Source organism: Ranitomeya imitator, chromosome 1, assembly GCF_032444005.1.
Source record: "Ranitomeya imitator isolate aRanImi1 chromosome 1, aRanImi1.pri, whole genome shotgun sequence".
NCBI classification, from domain to species: Eukaryota; Metazoa; Chordata; class Amphibia; order Anura; family Dendrobatidae; genus Ranitomeya; species Ranitomeya imitator.
The window spans coordinates 13,452,073-13,465,231 of record NC_091282.1 but is presented as its reverse complement, the minus strand read 5'-3'; the positions used below and the strand labels follow the sequence as shown (position 1 = coordinate 13,465,231).

Below are 13,159 nucleotides of genomic sequence, written 5' to 3'. Positions count from 1 at the left end.
AATAAAATGATGCAAAAATACATATTTTTTTCTCTAAAATAGTTTTTATTGTGTAAAAGTGCCAAAACATAAAAAAAACCTGAAGAATAAAGCTGCCTTATCAATTTTACCACACGTGGAACAGTATAAAAACAAAACAAAAATTAATTCCTGAATTGCTGTTTTTTGTTCATTCTGTTTACCAAAAATCAGAATAGAAAGTGATCAAAAGATGTCATGTGCCCAAAAATGGTACCAATAAAAACGGCAGCTCGTCCTGCAAAAAACAAACCCTCTGTGCACCAAAATATGGAAAAATTATAGCTCTCAAAATATGGGGATGCAAAAACTAGTTTTCGCAATAGAAAACATCTTTTTGTGTGTGGTAGCAGCCAAACATAAAAACCCGCTATAAATCTGGTATCGCTGTAATCGCACCGACCCGAAGAGTAAATTCGCCTAATCACTTATACCGCACGATGAACCGTGTAAAAAAGAAATAAAGCCAATTCTTCACATGCTGTTCATTTATTTTCATTCTGCCTCCCAAAGATCGCAGTAAGGCTCGGCTCACATTTATCCTGTGCTCTGCTATAATGAGGCAGATGGAGGCAATTCTGAAAAGGATACCGCTGAACAGAGGCCTGATGGAGTCGAGAGTAACTCTGTTGCCTCATTATAGTGGATGGATCCCTCAGGGTTTTCATCTGAATCACATCACTCAGAGATTTAGATGGAAGCCACAAAGTAAGTGCTCAGCGTAGCGCGCCGGATAAATGTGATCCCAAACGTTATCTAAAATATCCCAATAAAAGCTTCAACTCAATCCACAAAGAAAGCAAGTCCCACTCAGATCTGTTATCTGTTAACGGAAATATAGTGTTGACTAAAGGTACCGTCACATTTAGCGACGCTGCAGCGATATAGACAACGATGCCGATCGCTGCAGCGTCGCTGTTTAGTCACTGGAGAGCTGTCACACAGACAGCTCTCCAGCGACCAACGATGCCGAAGTCCCCGGGTAACCAGGGTAAACATCGGGTTACTAAGCACAGGGCCGCGCTTAGTAACCCGATGTTTACCCTGGTTACCATTGTAAAAGTTAAAAAAAAAACACTACATACATTCCTGTCGCGTCCCCCAGCGTCAGCTTCCCTGCACTGTGTAAGAGCCGGCCGGAAAGCAGAGCGGTGACGTCACCGCTGTGCTCTGCTTTACGGCCATCCGGCGCTGACACTGGGGGACGCAGGGAAGCTGACACCGAGGGACGTGACAAGAATGTAAGTATGTAGTGTTTGTTTTTTAACTTTTACAATGGTAACCAGGGTAAACATCGGGTTACTAAGCACGGCCCTGCGCTTAGTAACCCGATGTTTACCCTGGTTACCATTGAAGACATCGCTGAATCGGCGTCACACACGCCGATTCAGCGATGTCAGCGGGTGATCCAGTGATGAAATAAAGTTCTGGACTTTCAGCAACGACCAGCGATATCACAGCAGGATCCTGATCGCTGCTGCGTGTCAAACACAACGATATCACTATCCAGGACACTGCAACGTCACGGATCGCTATTGTTATCGCTCTAAAGTCGCTAAATGTGACGGTACCTTAAGGCCAGAAGGAACACTGAAGCCCTCAACCCTGGATCCCCTGATGAACCCTTGGCTAAGAGGGAGTTAAGAATGGCGGATAAGTACCGCGACTGTGTGGAATTTCTTCCTCATGGCTATTGATACTGGAATATGTACCCAGTTATGTGCTGGTTTCTGAAGTTACGAGAGTAGGAGAGTGGATTAATACCTATATTGTGAGGGATTTTTGTATAGCGAATTTATGTTCAGTTATGCACCCATTTTTTGTGGGGAGGGGCAAACAGAAGATATCACATTGGGCATTAGGCTTTTGAATTCAGTGAACAGAAAGGAGCTAATTATCTAATAGTACCTTGTCATGTGATATCTGACTGTGCACCCATTTGATTGGCGTTCCATTAGTGATATTCTAGACCATGTAAATATTATAGGCACTGTGTAATAGCGATATGGATCATAGATTTTCTTTGTCTAAATTGTAGCCCCAAAGTTGACTATTAATGTGATTGTATGCTCTGGCCATATTATCTTTGTTGGGGTATTAATGTGACTACACCTCTTGTCTGCATCCCTCCTGGAACATACAGCAATAACTACGAGATATTTATATCTTAGGTACTCCCTTTAATTGTTTTTGTATGTGTGTGTTTTTTTTGTCTATTATAGTGTGTAGGATGTTCTGGGTGCATTAGCATCCCTAGGGCTACCGACGTTCAGCAGGGGTGCCATCACGTCTACAACTAGGGTGCCAACCTCCACTGGCAGGTAGGGTGAACTTTAGGGCTCATCTAGGGAGAGATTAGACCTAGATTTTTTTTTCCCACTACTGACCCTCCATTTTTTCACCTTTTTAAGATAATCAAGTATTTTTAACCCTTTAAAATACATTAATAAAGGTTAATTTTTAGAGGTCTATTTGTGCCAATTTCACCATTTTATAAATGTTATTCACTTTACCTATTGTGATAATGTTATAGCATGTAGTTGTCTTCCTCATTACCAATCCTTTCACTGACGAGGGTCTTCATTTTGAGCTCCATCAAATTTCATAATCCCTTTTGTGAATTTTATCTTTCATCTTTATAGGAACTCCTTGTGATAATAACAGTTTATCACTGAATTGTAAAAAAGAAGATATCAGGAAGCACTCTAATGGAGAAAGCCTCATTACCCTTCATGGACCTCCTGGACTTCCCAGCACTTCACTTTCTTATAATCCTCCTAATCATGAGAAACCCTCTCCTGAGAGATCTTGCACTGTTACCACAATTCCAGGTGACAAAGAGGATACAAGATTTCAGTCTGACAAGGAATTTACTAAAAGCTCAGATTATCTAAGTCAAAGCAAGCATGAAGGAGAGAAGCCATACTCCTGTTCAGAATGTGGGAAATGCTTTACAAAGAAATCAAAATATGTTATACATAAGAGAATTCACACAGGAGAAAGGCCATTTTCATGTTCACAATGTGGGAAGGCCTACACAGTTAAAGGGTGTCTTATTAGACATCAGAGAATTCACACAGGAGAGAAGCCATTTTCATGTTCAGAATGTGGGAAATGTTTTTTATATAAATCACAAGTTGTTGTGCATGAGAGAACTCACACAGGACAAAATCCATTTTCATGTGCGGAATGTGGGAAATGCTTCTCACGTGAAAGTTATCTTATTATACATCAGAGAATTCATACAGGAGAAAAGCCATTTTCATGTTCAGAATGTGAGAAGTCCTTCATAGATAAAGGGAGTCTTATTAAACATCAGAGAGTTCACACAGGAGAAAAGCCATTTTCATGTTCAGAATGTGGGAAGTACTTCACAGATAAATCGAGTCTTATTAGACATCAGATAATTCACACAGGAGAAAACCCATGTTCAAAATGTGGGAAGTACTTCACAGATAAATCGAGTCTTATTAGACATCAGATAATTCACACAAGAGAAAAGCCATTTTCATGTTCAGAATGTGAGAAATCCTTCACAGTAAAAAAGATTCTTATTAGACATCAGAGAGTTCACACAGGAGAAAAGCCATTTTCATGTTCGGAATGTGGGAAGTCCTTCACAGCTAAAGGGCATCTTCCCTCTCCTAGTGTATCCTCACCCACCCCCTGCAGACTGTGAGCCCTCGCGGGCAGGGTCCTCCCTCCTTATGTACTCGTGTGCCTTGTTATCTGCTCATGTTTAATGTATTTGTCTATATTTGCCCTGTATTCACATGTAAAGCGCCATGGAATAAATGGCGCTATAAAAATGTATAATAATAATAATAATAAAATAATTAGACATCAGAGAATTCATACAGGAGAGAAACCATATTCATGTTCAGAATGTGGGAAATGTTTTAACCGAAAAGCAAATCTTGTAACACATCTAAGAATTCACATAGGGAAGTAACCGTTTTCATGTTTACAATGTGGAAAATGCTTTACAGAGAAATCACAACTTGTTAAACATCGGAGAACTCACACAGGAGAGAAGCCGTATTCATGGACTAGGGAGGCTGTGAGTGATGGCTCAACCTCACAAGGGGATCTGGTGTATGCTGAACTGTTAGTGTTGTGAGTGACAGTCTATTAATCAAATGTGATCCTGGGGGATTCTGGGCTCGCAGCATTTTGATCAACAGCCCTGCTGCTCAATCTGGTCAAGCCTTCGGGCATTTCCCCAGATGCCTCTCATCCTTGGTAATTTTCTAGCTGTTTAGCTGGCAAGCTGTGAGCAGATCAGTGTCAGCTGTAGCTGAGCTTAGTTTGGTGTGTGCTTAGCTCTGTCTGTGTCTTTTTCTGATCTTGTTGCCGGACGTAGGATTTGTCGTGAATATTCATGTGGATTATCCCTTCTGCTCTTGGCGCTCTCTGACTGCAGGTACCTGAACCCGTACTTGGCCACTGACTGTCTGTTTTTCTTACTCCCTAGTCTTGACGTACCCTCCTGGTATTTGACCCTGGACTGTTACCTGACCACGACTTTTTCTGCTGCTCTTTATCTTTTGCCCTCCTGTTATCTGACCTCAGACCTCCTGTCTATCCTTTCTCTAACAAGAGAAGCAATAGTGTGCAATAGTCACACCATACAAGTACCCTCTGGCTCAAGACAGAATCAAGAGGAGGAAGAAACTGGACTTTAAAGGATTAAGGACTCTGCCTTCATATACATTGGGTATGTTGGTCCCCTATAGTGAGGTCCATTTGGGGCCTGTCCTTGTCAGGACAGGAGTTACACAGGGGCTACAGGGTAGATATCTGAACCTCAGCCCTGCCTCTGCCTCACAACCCTGAGTTTTTATATTGAGCACTGGTTCACCTGAGCACTTTATTTGTTGTTTGTGTCTTGTTGGGTGTGCATTTTTTAGCATTTTATCATTAAAGGTTATGTTTTATTTAGTGGATATCCTCCACAGCTGATTCTGTCTATCCTTTCTCTAGGCGTGTCCGTGAGTAGTGACTCAACGTCACACATTTATACATATCTTAATATATGATCTTACTATATCTTAATACATAATGACGATTTTTATCATCCCCACCGCTGACACCAATATGTCATGAACTGGGGTTGTTTGGTTGGTCCCAGTTCTTTTCTGAAGGGGATTTATCTATATCCCAGTTCCGGTTTGGAACTTGCTGCTCTCTGGCGTCCCTCTTACCCTCAGGTCACACAGAGTACTGCACCTAGGATAATTAAACGCCAGAAAGGCTGGCTTACTATGTACTGGCTAATGGGCACACTGCAGCAAGGGTGATATAACTACTCCCACTCAGGCGGGAACAATAATTATCAATGCTGTCCATTGCTACCAGTTTTCCCAACTGCTCAGGACACTTTCCGCTGCCCCCCGCTCCTATTCCTGAATTGATAATGGATCAGGAGCAATCTCAATTAGTAGCATAATTTACTTCAGAGGACTTGACAGTACGTTATGGAGCAAGGAGAAATGAAGCTAGTAATTTTCTATATTTTACTCCAAAAGGTAGTGTTTACAAACGTATAAAAAGATATTATAAAAGGACACAAGTATCATATGTACAGAATGATTGCAAATAAAAAGAGATTAAAGTTGAAAAAAACACTTACAGTTCTCATCATTTCAGATCATGGCTGGCCATGCTGCTGGGGGGAGGAATCAAAATGCATCAGACCACCTTGCAGAGCTGCTGTTAACTCTTTTCCTGGGCAACGACAAGTGAAAAATGAGCTCCCCCTCACTTATACCCCCTGGTTGTGATGTCACTGAGTGGGCGGAGCTATGGACTCCACTCCCCTTTCCAGAGAGTCTGAGAACTTTATTAAAACTCATATTCGTCCTAACGTGCGCTGGGAACCTCGTAGAGTGATGACGAATGTATTGCTCACGAGGCTAGCTTCCATATAAGTCTACACATGGGGTAGCTGGGTGACCTGGTTAAGTCGTAATCCGTTCCTCCATTTCTGCTAGGCACTGCGCTTAGAAAATGCAGAGTGGTGGCCCGGCCGATGCAGAGGCCAAAAATGTATTTGTCCTGCTTCCAGACCTAAGCTGTGCGATTATATACCAGTTTAAGAGAACATAGGGAATGCCTCCCCCGACCATGCTCTTACACAAAGCCGAGTAGGCCTGCTCCCAGGACACTGGTTTCATATTACAGCTGTATTGTCAGCAGGGGAAAGCTGGGAGGAAGGGGGATCGGAAAAGCCCACAGCGTGTGTCTGTACTCAGCTCTTGGGTGATAATAGACAAACACATCATATTCCTGTCACCTTCCCCTTTTGGACTGTGCTACGGAGGCAGGACCTTTTGGTACTCCATACGCACCTCTGCAGGTTCGCCACAGCGGCATAGCCCGTCTGCATTGCCATGCTCACTGCCCATTTTGTGTTTGACTGTAAAGTCATAGAGCTCAAGCGCAAGGCTCCAACACAGCAACCTTCCGTTCGTACAAGACAGAAGTTGTAGCCAGCGCAGAGGGCTGTGGTCGGTCAACACAGTGAAGGTGCGACCGTAGAAGTAAAGCTACAAACATTGCAGGGCCTAGACCATGACCAAGGACTCCTTCTCAATGGTTGACTAGGCCACTTCCCTCGGCAGAAGCTTCCGGCTCAGGTACAACACGGGGTGCTCTTGGTTCCCCAAGTCGACCTGGCTGAGCCCAGCACCGAGGCCAAACTCGCTGGTGTCTGTCTGTACCAGGAAATGTCGACTACTGTCGATTGCTTTTAGCACAGGAGAGTTGCACAGGACTGTTATCAAAGCCCGGAAAGCCAACTCACAGCTTTACGTCCAGTCGACTGTTTGGGGTAGCTTCTTCCTGGTGAGGTCCGTCAAGGGTTTTGCCAGGCTACTATAGTTCTGTATGAAGCACCTATAGTACCCTGCAGTGCCCTGGAAGGACATCACCTGTTTCTTGGTCCTGGGGGTGGGCCAGGACGCGATCGTGTCCACTTTCCCAGGCTCTGGCCTCATGAATCCCCTGCCTACCCGGTGCCACATGTAGTGGACCTCTCTCATGCCCATGTGACACTTTCCCTGTTTGATGGTCACGCCTTCTTGGTGCATTCGCCTGAGTACCTCCTGTAGATGCTGCAGGTCTTCCTCCCAGGAGTAACTGAAGAAGGCAATGTCATCCAAGTACGCCACTGCATACTTCTTCAGTCCCTGAAGCAGGTGGTTGACCATCCGCTTGAAAGTGGCAGAGGCATTCTTCATGCCGAATAGCATGACTGTGGACTCTTATAGTCGGAAGGCTATGATAAAAGAGGACTTCTCCTGCGCCTCGGGGCTCAGGGGAATCTGCCAGTATCCACGTCTTAAATCCATAATGGACAGAAATTTTCCATCAGCTAACCGCTCAAGCAGCTCCTCAATGCGCAGCTTTGGGTGTGCGTCAGAGGCTGTGATGGCGTTGAGCCCCCTGTTTGGTCCGATCCTTCTTTGGCTTGAGGACTACAGGTGAGGCCCACGTGCTTTTGGACCATTGAATCACCCCCAGCTGTAACATCTCATCGATCTCCTGTCGCATAGCCTGCTGCACCTCGTCGGAGATCCGATAGGGTGTTCGCCGTAGTGGTGTCCACCTCGTGGACCTCTAACTCAGACTTTCAAGGTCGGTTGGAGAACACGGCCCGGAAGGGTTCCAGCCTGGTTCGCAGCTGCGACCACTGGGGGTTCAGTTAGCAAGGCATTTACCTCCACGTCCTCGATGGACCCACCGGCCTTGGCTTGGGCCAGCATGTCCAGGAGGGGGTCTTCTTCCCTGTCTTCGGTCAGGTTGCAGACTGGTAGCACGTAGGCTTCACGTTCGTGATAAGCCTTCATCATATTGACGTGAAAGGCCGTTCGTCTACCCCGAGCATGGTGACTGGGTTGAGCTGTTGGTGGACAATGTACAGGCCTTCCCAGGCTGCCTGAAGCTTTTCCTTTGGTACGGGGACCAGCACCCGCACCTTTTGACCCACGTGGTAGGTCTGCTCCTGGGCGTTCTGGTCGTACCAGTGCTTCTGGTTAGCCTGAGCCTGCGTCATGTTGTCATGCATCAACTGCGTCAAGGTCTGCATCTTGTCTCGGTAGCGCATGACATACTCCACTATGGACACTTCAGAAGGGTTCTGCTCCTCTTCCCAGGATACCCTTACCAACCCAAGGGGTCCCCGGACTCGACTGCCGTGAAGGAGGTCGAAGGGGGAGAATCCCGTCAGTGCCTGTGAAACCTCTTGGCAAGCGAATAGCAGGTGCGGGAGGTACCAATCCCAGTCGCTTCCTTGGGTCTCAACCAGCATGCGGCGCACCTGTTTGAGGGTACCATTGAAGCGCTCACACAAGCCATTGGTCTGTGGGTGATATGCACTCGATACCAGACGCTTCACCTGCATTTTATTTTAGAGAGTCTCCATTAAGCAAGACATGAATTGGGTCCCTTGATCGGTAAGCATCTCCCTGGGAAATCCTACCCAGTTGAGATGGCCAAGAGTGCATCCGCCACCTTATCTGCCCTAGTTGAGGACAGAGCCACTGCCTCTGGGTACCGGGTAGTGTAGTCTACCACAGTAAGGATGTATTGCTTTCCAGAACTGCTGGGGACGGCCAGCGGACCCACAATGTCCACTTCTATCCTCTGGAAAGGCTCCTCTATCAGTGGCAAAGGGATCAGGGGAGCCTTAAGTGCAGGCTCCGCCTTCCCCACTCTTTGACAGGTGATACAGGAGCGGCAGTAGTTTGACACATCTGTCCCGATCTTGGGCCAATAGAAATGTTGAGACAGCCGGGCCTTAGTTTTGCTGATCCCCAAGTGTCCAGCGAGTGGGATCTCATGGGCAATCCGCATCACCCCTGAATTGGTGCGGGATGACCAGCTGTCTATCCCTCAACCACTCCTTTTGCGATTTTCCGGATACTGTCTCCCCGTACAACCTCCCTCGTCCCCAGAACACCCTCTCCTTATCAGTCAGGGAGGTGGGCGTCTTGGCAAGGTGTCTCAAATTCTCCAGGCTCGCATCTGAGCACAGAGCGGCCTGGAACTCCTGGCTGGAGGCAGCCAGAAGTGACATCAGGGTCTCCTCCCAGCTCCCCAATCTATATGAGCCCGGGCCGTTAGCAAGGGACAGCTGATGCCCCTAATCCCGGTGACTGTTAGGGTTTTCCCCGGAATGATCTCTTCAGGAGCCGCCAGTTCGGGTCAGATGAGGGTCTGTTCTACCCCGGTGTCCTTGAGGCCTGTAGCGACATGGCCCTCCACGGTGATGTGCTGCACGCTGTCACACACCCTCACAACCGCCCCACCCGCCAAAAGAACTGCTGCATTAAGCCCTGGGGCCTTGGCTGGGGGATCCTCTGCTTCTCTGGACAGTAGGCACTGATATAACCAATCCATTTGCAAACAAATCGGTGGTAGGTCATTGTTTTTCCTGCGAATGGACTGGTCATATCGGCACCAACTGTTACACTCAGGAACCAGGAAAGCGAGATAAGTGGACCCACTGGACCGAAACAGCGAACCTCCCCAGGACGAGTGGACCGCCCCCTATACAGGGAGCGTTAGGAGCAGGCCCAGGGGAGACTACTGAACGGCAGCCGGTACCAAAGTACAAGGAAAGGAAAAGGTCAGGGCAGGGACGATGGAAAAGAGAACGAAGAAGGAGAAGCGGAACGGGTAACGGGAACTGACTAGACAGACAGAGAATGGAAGGACAAACCGGAAGACAGGATGGAGACACGAGACCACGGAAGCGCAGGAGACGATGGCGGAAGGACTAGGCAGAGGATCTGGAACACCGGGAAGAAACGAAGGTACAGGAGAACTGGAGCTGCAAGGGAAGTACGGAGACAGTTAATGATAATACACAGAAACGAAAAGTCAGAGACAAGCAGCAGGGAGAACGTAAGGTATGCTAGGAAGCGAGGGAGCCAGAGGCATTTGCCAGAAAACAAATGACAGACAGGCACAGCCAAAAGGAAGAGGCGGCCTTAAATGCAGAGTGGCAGCGTACCTTCCAGGTCATGGTCCTCCAGGACCACAGAGAGCAGGGGAAAGAGTGTCCAAAGAAAAAGGCAGAGTGCGCATACAAGTGCTCCCAGTAGAGGGCGCTGTGGACGCGCAGGAGCGCTGCTAGTAACGTCAGCGCTGCCAGCGAGACACAGGGCTGACCGGAGCAGGGAAGGCAGAGTACGCATGCGCAGGACACCCTAGTGTGTGCGCGCCCGACAGGAAGCAGGAGCCGGGAGAGCGAGCAGAGAAGGCGGCGCTGGAACAGGAGCGCGCCGGGACGCCGAGGAGCGGTAAGTAAAAGCGGACAGCAGGGGCCGCGGCGGTGATAATGGCGACCTGACACCAACTACAGTTATATGAAAAAGTTTGGGCACCCCTATTAATCTTAAGCTTAATGTTTTATAAAAATTGTTTTTTTTTGCAACAGCTATTTCAGTTTCATATATCTAATAAATGTTGGACACAGTAATGTTTCTGCCTTGAAATGAGGTTTATTGTACTAACAGAAAATGTGCAATCTGTATTTAAACAAAATTTGACAGGTGCATAAGTATGGGCACCCTTATCATTTTCTTGTTTTAAATACCCCTACCTACTTTCTACTGACTTACTAAAGCACTTATTTTGGTTTTCTAACCTCATTGAGCTTTGAACTTCATAGCCAGGTGTATGCAATCATGAGAAAAGCTACTTAAAGTGGCCACTTGCAAGTTGTTCTCCTGTTTGAATCTCCTCTGAAGAGTGGCATCATGGGCTCCTCAAAACAACTGTTAAATGATCTGAAAACAAAGATTATTCAACCTAGTTGTTCAGGGGAAGGATACAAAAAGCTGTCTCAGAGATTTAACTTGTCAGTTTCCACTGTGAGGATCATAGTAAGGAAATGGAAGACACAGGTACAGTTCTTGTTAAGGTCAGAAGTGGCAGGCCAAGAAAAACATCAGAAAGGCAGAGAAGAAGAATGGTGAGATCAGTCAAGGGCAATCCTCAGACCACCACCAGAGAGCTGCAGCATCAACTTGCTGCAGATGGTGTCACTGTACATCGGTCAACTATACAACGCACTTTGCACAAGGAGAAGCTGTATGGGAGAGTGATGCGAAAGAAGCCGTTTCTGCAAGCACGCCACAAACAGTCGGCTGAGGTATGCAAAAGCACATTTGGAGAAGCCAATTTCTTTTTGGAAGAAGGTCCTGTGGACTGATGAAACCAAGATTGAGTTGTTTGGTCATAGAAAAAGGCATTATGCATGGCGGCCAAAAAACACAGCATTCCAAGAAAAACACTTGCTACCCAAAGTAAAATTTGGTGGAGGTTCCATCATGCTTTGGGGCTGTGTGGCCAATGCCAGCACCGGGAATCTTGTTAAAGTTGAGGGACGCATGGATTCCTCTCAGTATCAGCAGATTCTTGACAATAATGTTCATGAATCAGAGACAAAGTTGAAGTTACGCAGGGGATGGATCTTTCTGCAAGACAATGATCCAAAACACCGCTCCAAATCTACTCAGGCATTCATGCAGAGGAACAATTACACTGTTCTGGAATGGCCATCCCAGTCCCCCGACCTGAATATCATTGAACATCTGTGGGATCATTTGTAGAGGGCTGTCCATGCTCGGCGACCAATAAACTTAACTGAGCTGGAATTATTTTGTAAAGAGGAATGGTCAAAAATACCTTCATCCAGGATACAGGAACTCACTAAAAGCTACAGGAAGCGACTAGAGGCTGTTATTTTTGCAAAAGGAGGATCTACTAAATATTAATGTCACTTTTCTGGTGGGTTGCCCATACTTATACACCTGTCAAATTTTGTTTGAATGCAGATTGCACATTTTCTGTTAGTACAATAAACCTCATTTCAAGGCAGAATCATTACTGTGTCCAACAGTTATTAGATATATGAAACTGAAATAGCTGTTGCAAAAAAAACAATTTTTATAAAACATTAAGCTTAAGATTAATAGGGGTGCCCAAACTTTTTCATATAACTGTATCTGTAGAAGCAGAAGAACCGCCCAGCCAAGGCCCCAGGGCCTAATGCAGCACTTCTTTTGGTGGGTGAGGAGTTTGTGTGAAGAAGTGCATCATGTCACCGTGGGGGGCCATGTCGCTACAGGCCTCAAGGACACTGGGGCTGAACGGACCCTCATCCGAAAGATCATTCCGGAGAAAACCCTGACTATCATTGGGATTGGGGGTATCCACTGTCCCCTGCCAGTGGCCCTGGTTTATATGGATTGGGGTGGTGGGAGCGGGGTGAAGGAAGTGGGGCTGTCCGATAACTTGCCAACAGATGTTTTATTGGGGACTGATTTGGAGAGAATGGTTGCATACTATGTCCCTGACTCTCCTCCCCGATCGAATACCGATGACAGCAATGGGAAATCGCATGTGTTACCTGACCATGCTTTATCAAGTAATGATGCATCTGATAACCATTCTTTCCCTAGGAATGTTGCTGAAAGTGATGTAAAAGTGCCAACTGAACCTAATAACCATTTTGCCGCAAAGGTTGATGTGTCCACAGGTGCAGGAGTGCTCAGCCACGTCACTCCGCAGAGTGGGATGGCTGAGGAACCCCTAACAGGTGCAAGCGTCGATGCTCAAGAAAATGGGGAGGTGCATGGGAACCGTGAGGAAGGTGATGCCATGCAATTGACCAGTGCCACTGAGGAAGGTAACTGGCCCATAAGTAGCACTGCTCCTGAGGTAATGGGGGTGGATGGTGAGGTAGAGCCCATAGCAGCGCCAGCTGATGGGTCTGTGGAAATCCCCGGGGAGACAGCCTATGTAGCTGCTGTCACCCACAGAGTTCCCAGAACGCAGATAATGTTCTGACTTCTGGATGCGCCTCAGTCATCGTTGTGACTGAACCAGGGATGGACCCAGAGCAGGTCCCAGAGGGTTCCCGTGGGGAAGGGACCCTGACTTAGCTTCTGGCTTCCCCTAGCCAAGAGTTTCAGGCCGCTTTGCGCTCAGATGCGAGCTAGAGAATTTGAGACAACGTGCCGAGATGCCCACCTCCATGACTGATAATGAGAAGGTGTTCTGGGAACGAGGAAGGTTGTACCGGGAGACAGTACCCGGAAAATCTCAAAATGAGTGGTTGAGGGAAAGA

The 13,159-nt window shown here is 46.9% G+C and overlaps 1 protein-coding gene across 1 annotated transcript in view; it reads left to right on the top strand.

Moving 5' to 3' along the window:
• Positions 1–13,159, top strand: part of LOC138658325 (zinc finger protein 271-like) — a 102,217-nt gene that overhangs the window by 24,610 nt on the left and 64,448 nt on the right. The window contains exons 3-6 of the mRNA XM_069745794.1: positions 2,661–3,416; positions 3,579–3,636; positions 3,835–3,937; positions 8,756–8,760. Of these exons, the coding sequence (XP_069601895.1) occupies positions 2,661–3,416; positions 3,579–3,636; positions 3,835–3,937; positions 8,756–8,760 (922 nt within the window). The remainder of the gene's footprint in view (positions 1–2,660; positions 3,417–3,578; positions 3,637–3,834; positions 3,938–8,755; positions 8,761–13,159) is intronic.